The sequence below is a fragment of the Silurus meridionalis genome, chromosome 7, assembly GCF_014805685.1.
Source record: "Silurus meridionalis isolate SWU-2019-XX chromosome 7, ASM1480568v1, whole genome shotgun sequence".
NCBI classification, from domain to species: domain Eukaryota; kingdom Metazoa; phylum Chordata; class Actinopteri; order Siluriformes; family Siluridae; genus Silurus; species Silurus meridionalis.
In genome coordinates, this window is record NC_060890.1 from 14,880,193 (window position 1) to 14,890,317 (window position 10,125).

Consider the following 10,125-nt stretch of genomic DNA (forward strand, 5'->3'; position numbering starts at 1 on the left):
TTTGTGAGTATAAAATAAAATCAATTTAAGATCTTTATGTATTAAAATAATACATTTTAGTACAGTACAGCATCAACAACGAAGCTGAAATACAGACGGAAGCAGTAAGCATTCACAGAATAACCAGTGGCTTCTCTCGGAGTTGTAAATAGAGGTGAAAAAGTGAATCTGATGTGCTCCTTTTCTTCATAACTCCATCAGCTGGATCACGAAAGTCCTGCAGGTCCTTATAGATTCGCTGAAATAAATTATATGTTAATGTTTCACTCCCCCCTCTCATATTGCTATATGGCTGTTGATCTCACTATGTGTAAATAAAAGAGTTATAATTAGATGTGTGATTTACCTCCATGTGCCGAACAGCTTCACACAAGCGCTCTCCTCTGAGCTCTGCAGGCGTCCCAGGCTTCACAGAAGCATTCTTCAGAAGGGCCTGAAATAAAAGGTCGACTGAAATGGGTTTTTCTCTGGCCGATATTTAGAAAACAGGGCAGCCGATGGCTGATATATGATGCTGATTTTTTGGCCCCCTTCATGTCACAAAATCTAATTCTAAATAAATAAGATGTGATACAGCACATTGCTTAAACATTTATTGAAGGTATAGGTGGTTGAAGATGGTTGAAGGCTCGCTGACAAAAACAGTTGCAAAACTCACTCACCTCACTCACCTCACTCTCCCGTTCCAAAAGTAGCATCATATTCAACTAATGAACTATATAAGGCTAGATAAGAACGAATAATAAGAACTACTTAAGCCCAGTACACAAGCCCGGGGTGGTGCAGTTCATCAGCAGGAAAGAGAATCTGATTAGCTAATTAGAATAACGAATGAACACATGGGGAAAAAAACAGAACACTCTTGTTGTCATTTTTTCTCTTCTCTTTGCAACTTAGCAGACATGATTGAAAAAATCTACACAAATATGTTAGTAACGTTTGTAATTTTTGTTTTGTTTTGTTTTAACAGAACTGCACACTTCTTCTTCTTCTTCTTTCGGCTGCTCCCATTAGGGGTCGCCACAGCGGATCATCCGTCTCCATACCACCCTGTCCTCTACATCTGCCTCTTTCACACCAACTACCTGCATGTCTTCCCTCACCACATCTGACTTTCATTCCCCTTCTCTCCAGTGCATATCTCCACCTCTCCAGGCTCTTCTCAACCTGCTCCCTACTCTCACTACAAATCACAATATCATCCGCAAACATCATAGTCCAGGGAGACTCCTGTCTGACCTCGTTCGTCAACCTGTCCATCGCCACTGCAAACAGGAAAGGGCTCAGGGCCGATCCTTGATGCAGACCAACCTTCACCCTGAACCAGTCTGTCGTACCTACTACACACTTCACTGCCGCCACACTGTCCTCGTACATGTCCTTCACCACCCTCACATACTTCTCTGACACACCTGACTTCCTCATACAATACCACAACTCCTCTCTCGGCACTCTGTCGTACGCTTTCTCTAAATCCACAAATACACAATGCAATTCCTTCTGTCCTTCTCTATATTCTCCATCAACATTCTCAAAGCAAATAAGGCATCTGTGGTGCTTTTCCTCGGCATAAAACCATACTGTTGCTCACAGATGGTCACCTCTTCTCTCAGCCTGGCTTCCACTACTCTTTCCCATAACTTCATGGTGTGAATGATCAACTCCCCTGTAGTTACTGCAGGTCTGCACATCTCCCTTATGCTTAAAGATCGGTACCAGCACACTTCTTCTCCATTCCTCAGGCATCTTCTCACCTTCCAAAATCCTGTTAAACAATCTGGTTAAAAACTCCACTGCCATCTCTCCTAAACATCTCCACGCTTCTACCGGTATGTCATCTTGTCCAACCGACTTTCCACTCTTCATCCTTTTAATCGCTGCTCTCACTTCCTCCTTACTAATCCTATCCACTTCCTTCTTCACCATCTCCACACCATCCAACCTCTCTCTCTCTGATTTTCCTCATTCATCAGCTGCTCAAAATACTCCTCCACCTTCTCAACACACTCTCCTCACTAGTCAACACATTTCCTCTCCATCCTTTACTGCTCTAACTTGCAGTACATCCTTCCAGCTCGGTCCCTCTGCCTGGCCAATCGGTATAAATCCTTTTCTCCTTCCTTAGTGTCCAACCTCTCATACAGCTCCTCATATGCCTTTTCCTTGGCTTTCGCCACATCCTCTTTACCTGCTGCCGCATCTCCTTGTACTCCTGCCTACTTTTCTCATCACTCTGTCTATCCCACTTCTGTTGTGCCAACCTCTTTCTCCATATGCTCTCCTGCACTTCCTCATTCCACCACCACGTCTCCTTGTCTTCCTTTCTATTTCCAGATGTCACACCAAGTACTTTTCTAGCTGCCTCCTCATCACTCCTGCAGTAGTTTCCCAATCATCCAACACCTCTTAACACCACTGAGCCTCTGTCTGACCTCTTCCCTGAACCTCACACTACACTCTTCCTCCTTCAGTTTCCACCATCTTATTCTTCTTTAGTCCTCACTCTTCTCCTCTTCTTCTTCGCCTCCACAACCATCCTACAGACCACCATCCGATGCTGTCTAGCTACACTGTCCCCTGCCAACACCTTACAGTCTCCAATCTCCTTCAGGTTGCATCTCCTGCATAGCACATAGTCCACCTGTGTGCACCTTCCTCCACTCTTATACGTCACCCTATGATCCTCCTCCTTCTTAAAATAAGTGTTCACCACTGTCATTTCCATCCTTTTAGCAAAATCTACCACCATTTGCCCTTCCACATTCCTCTCCTTAAAACTATACCTACCCATCACCTCCTCATCACCTCTGTTCCTTCACCTACATGCCCATTAAAGTCTGCCCCAATCACCAATCGTTCTTTCCTAGGTATACCATCTACCACTTCATCTAATTCACTCCAGAATCTTTCGTTCTCCTCCATCTCACAGCCAACTTGTGGAGCATAGGCACTGATGACATTTATCATCATCCCTTCAACTTCCACCTTCACGATCATCACCCTATCAGAAACTCTCTTCACCTACACTACACTCTTACTGTACTCTTCCTTCAGAATCACCCCTACACCGTTTCTCTTTCCATCCACATCCTAATAAAACAGTTTAAACCCACCTCCAATGTTCCTGGCCTTACTCCCTTTCCACTTGGTCTCCTGAACACACAACATATCTACCTTTCTCCTCTCCATCATATCAGCTACCTCTCTCCATTTACCCGTCATAGTACCAACCCTAACCTCCACTCTCCTACTCTGCTCCTTTCCCTGCCGTCTCTGTAGACGTCTTCCTTCTCTCCTTCTCCTTCTTCGGCCAACAGTAGCCCAATTCCCACCGGTACCCTGTCGGCTAACGATACCTGTGGCGGTCGTTGTTAACCCGGGCCTCGACCGATCCGGTATGAAATTCTCATTTGTGATCCGCATATTTGATTTGGCACATGTTTTACGCTGGATGCCCTTCCTAACGCAACCCTCCCCATTTACCCGGGCTTGGGACCAGCACTAAGAGTGCACTGGCTTGTGCATCCATAATGGCTGGGATTTTAACAGAACTGCACACGGGGGGCTTAAAAAACAAAACAAAACACAAATATGACAGAAAAATAAAGTACAGAGCACCATGACAAATAAATTCTAACAGGTTGAATGTCTAAAACGTAAGCATTTTTGGAATTTTTGATCGACTCAGTATTTTTTTATTTTATAAATGAAAATATGGTCAAAATTGAATATTATTAGTATATTTATATTTAGGTATATACATTTTTGCAAAAATAAAAATCATATTAATGAGATAATATCTATTATCTTCTTTGCTATGTTCATCAAAAACAACATGGTTGAGAGAAAAAAAATAAATGTTTGGGATAAGATTTTGGATATTTTGTAGAACTAAAATAGCAAACATTTTTCAACGTGTGTACCAGTCCAGAATAAGTGATCTGAAGTTTCAGGAAGGCTGGTGTCAATATCATTTTTTAATCTATGCGAAATTAAATATTTAACTGGGTATATATTCACAGATCTAGCTTTTCTGGTTTCCTTGTTTTGATGGAGAATAGTCTACTGCCACCTGCTGGTATGGGAGAGTTATGTTCTTTCACGCAAGCGCAGAACGTACACGCACGTTTTGGCGTCAGATGCGCCCGCCTAATAATCGGTCTAATCTGCAATTAATAATAATAATAATAATAAAAAAAAAATCGGTCGACCTCTACCTGAAATCATGACTCGTTGCATGAATCGTTTGTAAAAAGTTTTTTTAAATCGTGTATGCTTCACCTGTACACGCCGCAGGATAGCATGATGTAATCCACAGACTGCAGCCACGGACACACTCTCTACTTGAACCTCCACAACAGACAGAAGTCCTTTGAAGCGAAAGTCACTCAATATGACCTGCAGGCATGGACAAACCATAACAGTACAGAAACCATAAGAGCAGTAAATGGTTTATTTTGCAATATTATTCGACAGTATTGAGCTTGTGTGAAGTTTTACTCAGACATTTATTGAGTTTCTTTTTTTTACTTTCCAAACAATATTAGTGTGTATTAAATCATGGCTAAAGTAAAACGAGGAATAAATTAATACAGCTGCAATTAATGTAAACTGCACTGCACAAGCAAAGGGTTATAACTAGTTGCAGAATATGGAAATGTTCAGAATGATTGGACATTACAAAGAAATTACATTTTATTCCAGTTTCTTTTTAACCAAAGTTTACCTTCAGTTCTTTCATGCCCCACTTTTTCGTCTGGAAATCATTAATTTTGAGTACAACTTGTGTATGCTACTCTTTCTTTTTCTTTCTCTTTAAAGAGTAGCATATTTAGAATGATTGGACTTGAGTACCCATTTAACCACACTCTAAAAATTCCACATTATTCTATATTTGCAGTACTGAAGTCAAACCAGGAGCAACAGATACTACAAGAAAAAAAATCTCTCAAGCATTTCATGGTTACAGTTTTGGCCTGTAGTGTTTTCACATACAGTAAATTCCATGCCATAACAATGTATCTTTCTCCAAGTATGACCACATGATCAAAGGTGTGTTTACTTGCACACCTAGTAACTGTAATATAACAGACTGGGGCATAAAACAAATGTAATATTAGTAACACAAGCATCTATTGCCTCCTTTTAGATGTTTAATTAGCAGTGAGTTTGTCAGCTGTTAGTAAAAACTATTAACCAGGTGTACATGGCAAAGGAGGTACATGATATGAGTGGGGAAAACCATTTATGCAAAAAAAAAAAAATGTGTTAAATTAGTGTTCAATGTGTATACACTTTTTACGTATGTATATTATATTAGAAGTAAGTCAAGACCAAACCTCTAACAATCAATCCACATGCATACCTCTTTAATCAGCAGTCTGACTGCCTGTCCATCCGGCCCTTTGGCACACACCACTGGACTCTGCACCACCTCTGGACCCTCTGTCTTAGAAGTTTCACATAAGAGCCACTTGAGCACAGAGATGCACAGACCTGCACTGCTACAATCATGTGAACTGAGCCGGTTCCTCAGGAGCTCTGAAGAGATGTGGATTGCTACTGTATGTGTAGTGGCCTTCGGGATTTCCGGCTCACCTGTGTAAACCTGTCTAGAGCTCATGAACTTGCGAGTGGCTTGCCAGATGCTGATTTGTTTGGGAATATGATCACCATTTGGGGTTGGTTCTCCTATCCTTAAAGCATCTAGCCAGTCCAGTGTTAACGTGTTCAAAGCTAGTCTGATGCAGTCTGGGCGTGTAAGAAGCTGAGATAGTGAGGGTTCACTAGTAGAGAGCTGTTTGTAATCCTCTGAGTTAAGGTAAGACTGTAAAGAGTACACAAGTGAGCAGTGAATCTGAACTGGGAGAAATAAGTCACCGTCACTATCGAGAGGTAACGTCACTTCGGTTTTTTCGCCGCAGTCTAATTTCATCAAAGCAAATGAGTAAGTTCTAGACGAGCCCCCTGCACTAACAGAAATATTTGAATCCACTTGAAGGCAAAGATTCCATCCTTCGTCTAAAGCACATGAACTGTGGTTTTCCAGTATGCAAGTGAGAACCAAAGAGTCTTTTTGAAGTAGCGAACTCCACTTGGCTGCTCCCTGACAGCTGATTGTTGGCTGCTGATCACAAACCTCTGGGTCCTTCTTCTGACACGTTAAAAGCAAGTGGCAGATGTTGAGGACGTGGTTCAAACGCTTAAGTGTGTTGTTCTTCAATTCCAGCTGTTGCTTCTCTACTGTTGCTCTGCAAAATTCAATCAATTCATTTTTTTTTGGTTTCTGTTCAAAGCATCCGAGATCAAAACCTTTAAATAACCTTACCTCTCCCAAACATTTCCAATCCCAGCCAAGAGGTCTTTGATTTTCTGTCCTGCTTGTGCTGAAGCCAGTCTAGACACATTAGCTTTGTATGGATCCTGAGGAAGGGTCACCTGAAGAAGTCTTCCACTGAGAGAGACCGCCTGAAGCTGCACATTGCCTTCAAAGCATACAATTCACACACGTAAGTGCAAAAGTTTGTACTTTTAAAAGATACATTCCAATATTTGATGTGATGTTTTATCACAAATAAGAAAAGGCTAAAAATCCTACATTAAAATAGTAATTTAAAAAACCAAGTGATATTTTTCCAAGGGATATAAATTTAAATATTTTTTAGTTTTTTGTATGACACCATCTGTCTTGGTCTTATTTGATCAAGACTGCTGTTTAAATTTTTTCAGGTTAAAATACCAGTGTACCTGCAGGACTGATGGAAGGCTCGGTTAGTGCGATTACTCGGCACACGTTTAGACAGACAGGGCTCTCTGGCCTTATGCTGTCTCCCTCTGTCACCGCTGTGATGGAGGATGATGATGATGATGAATTTGTTACAGTCTTGCTCAGGGACAAGGAGAAGAGGTTTGTGGCAGTGCTGTAGTATAAATGATCACCATCTACACAGGCACATACCACAGGCCCCTGTACCATGTGCTCTATAAATCCTTTAAAAAAAAACCAAATAGTTATCACAAATTTCTTCAAACATATTACCACAGAACGACGATATTGAACTGTAAAGCTTACTGCAGTCTGCTGCCTTTCCATCAGAGCTTCTTGGATTAGCCTTGATCAGCAGAATTCTACCCCTCTGACCAATCACAACCAGACATTGTGGACCTTGATCCTCAATAACGGCTGTTCCAATAAATACCACTGGCTGCTCTATGCTGAAGAAAATCCTGATTGGTGTCTTTTGTTCTCCCCTTGAGCTGGTTAGTGCAGGTAAGAGTAGTGGGAAAAAAACAAGACGTCCATCAGGTAAGCCAGAAAGAATGACGGCAGAATTGATAAGAGATGCATCAACTCCAAATAAGAGCCTGAAAAGGAGAGGATCGAGTCGGGCGTGGCGTTTACATGCGTGTGCTTTAGCTGAAGAGTTGGGGTAGATGCAGGTCATTGTTGGAGTTGAGCTCATCCTAACCTGTGAACCAACATCATTCTGAAAAACTCCTATGACAGCCGGAAGCTGAAGTCCTGCATGTGTGTGAAATACTGGGGACCTGGCTGAACAATGTGGCAAATCATAGCGATGAAAAGTCCAGAAAGAGTCTTGCAGACTGACAGTAATGAGTATGTCCTCTGTTACAGTGAAAGAGAGCACATCTTTGACTAAAACAGAGTCGCTGGACACCATGGACAAAGCAGGCTCATCACACTGTTCACTTGAGAAGGAGCTGTGGATACAATTAAGGGAAAGCAAGAGAACAAGGGTTTTTTTGTGTGTGAAAAGGTGATCATCATAATCAATCAGAAAGTTTCAGTGAACAGGATCAGTTATCCTACAGTTACCTAGAAATGGTTACTGAAAATGTTTAACATTACCTGGATTCTGAAGAGAGAGTGGTAGAGTAAAGAAGATGATTCTCACAGAGAGCATAGAGACTACACTGATCAGCACTTAAAGCCAGAGATGTGACTGGAGAATCAAACTGCAGGACAGTCTGTAACAAACATTTCCTTTTTTTTATTATCAGTGATCTGCATCAGCGCTCAAACTCAGAAAAAACCCACTTGCCTTAACTCTCCGCTCTTGGCCACTAAAAACCAAGACGTGTTCAGTCCCGGTGCTTAAGATCACCCCTGATCCATGACAGATCACTTTCGCAGAGAGCAAGTCACCAAAATCTGCCCAACACTCCACAAGACACCTCGCTCCTTCCATAATCTGTCCTGTTGATCATTTACAGCTCAAATTCACAAACACTGCTCATAGACATCATATACAGTATATGACATGCTTTTCTAATACAGCACTATATCTTCAACACCAAAACAACTCCAGAAAAGCGCGCTAGCGTTATTCAGCCAGTCACCATCTGCTTCTTCTTCTTCTCTAGTAATTATAGACTGGTGCCTGTACAGTATACCGCCACCTGCTGGGCTACTCCAAATTTTTCATAACAAAACAATAGGTGTATATAAAATAACTAAATGTTGCCACCTAGTGGACTGGAGTGTATGTACACCAACTCCAAATGTTTTCCCAAGTCAGAGATGCCCAAAGTTTTCGCTATAAGGGCAACTATGGGCATATGCGTAACTTTCATTTAACAGTAGGGTGGGGGACAATAAATAGAAACATTTCTCATTAGCATTTTTTTAAGGGGACACAAATAATACAGTCAAATTGTACTTATAAAGATATGGTTTAGGTGCACTGAAAAATTATCTTATGTCCATTTTCCTTTTTCGCAGTCATTTTATCTAGTCTATGACACTGCAAGACAAGTTTATTTATAATGTAATATATAAAAAAAATAATAAATAATAAAAAATAATTTTTCTGCCATATAATAAACAATGGCAATTCAAAGTGCGTTACATAAAGAAAGTAAAACTATCATAAAAATATTCACAACAATAAAAACAAGGAATTAAAAAAAGGTTTAAAATTGTATCTAAAATTAAGACACTTAAGAACAGAATAGAAATTTATTATACAAAAAAATACAGTGTGGTCAGTTCAGATGCTTATTTAGTAAATGCACAGATAAACAATATGCTAATTGTGGCCGTTAATGAAAGTTAACATTATACCAAGTCGTCCTAAATAAATCACTGCATGGGAAACGGCTTTGGCGTGTTAGTGTCAGTGCACTATGCTACAAGCTATTATAAACAAGCTAACGTTCACTAGATAAGTGATATTTTAATCGCTAATAGAGCAGATTCATGGAAAATTACATCGCTAATCAGCATTTTTGCCGCAACTAATTTATGAATTGAGTCTGCATCAACTACATTAAAGAGAATCGCTTTATTTAAAGTGAATAAAATACCCTAGTTAATAGAGTTGAACATTAATTGAGCCGCAGACACACACCTGACTCGTGTGTGAAGAGTAGGTGGGATGAACTGGGAAACAGGCAGTGGGTCAAACCACTGTGAGGAAGGAGAGGGGGGAACTCAACTGTTTCTAAATGCATTTTTTGCATTTTTTTTTCTACTTACACAATAATTTAGGTATACATACATATATTTTTCACAATAGAGAGTGCGATATTAAAAAAAAAAAAAATTGGGGGGGTGGGGGGGGAACGACAATCCTCGAATCCTCCGTCGTCGTCGTCGTCGTCCCCCCCCCGGGATTTACGGTCATTACTATGGGATAGAAAAACTACGGTCCCCTGGTGGTCTAGTGGTTAAGATACAGCGCTCCCACCGCTGCGACCCGGGTTCGATTCCCGGTCAGGGAACCATCCCCAGCCACTCTCAGTGCCGGTCCCAAGCCCAGATAAATTGGGGAGGGTTGCGTTAGGAAGGGCATCCAGCGTAAAAACATGTGCCAAATCAAAACGTGCGGAGGATCCGCTGTGGCGACCCCTAACGGGAGAAGCCGAAAGAAAGTTTTACTATGGGATAGAAAAACTGGAAGGGGCAGGAAATGTCCGAGTTGAAAAATCGAAATCTCAGAGGAAAAAAAAAATCCAAGAAAAAAAACTCAGAAGGTTACAAGAAAAAACTCAACTTGAAAAAAGAAAAAACACAAATTGAGCAGGAATAAACTGGAAGTTTTATAAAAGTTTTATTATCGGATTTTAAAAAAGAACTGGAAGGGGAGGGGCAAGGAATTTCCG

General features: G+C 40.9%; 1 protein-coding gene and 1 non-coding gene across 2 annotated transcripts; one reads left to right on the forward strand and one right to left on the reverse strand.

Moving 5' to 3' along the window:
• Positions 1–15: 15 nt before the first annotated feature.
• faap100 (FA core complex associated protein 100) lies at positions 16–8,399 on the reverse strand. Its single transcript, XM_046854148.1, has 9 exons — positions 8,064–8,399; positions 7,871–7,989; positions 7,073–7,722; positions 6,748–6,990; positions 6,329–6,485; positions 5,366–6,251; positions 4,282–4,398; positions 347–433; positions 16–238 (listed from the first exon to the last, which is right to left on the reverse strand). The coding sequence occupies exons 1-9, from the start codon at positions 8,208–8,210 to the stop codon at positions 113–115; spliced, it is 2,532 nt and encodes an 843-aa protein (XP_046710104.1). The 5' UTR covers positions 8,211–8,399; the 3' UTR covers positions 16–112.
• Positions 8,400–9,671: 1,272 nt separating this feature from the next.
• On the forward strand, positions 9,672–9,744 carry trnag-ccc. The gene has a single exon. It is a non-coding gene; the product is annotated as a tRNA-Gly (tRNA).
• The last annotated feature ends 381 nt before the right edge of the window (positions 9,745–10,125 follow it).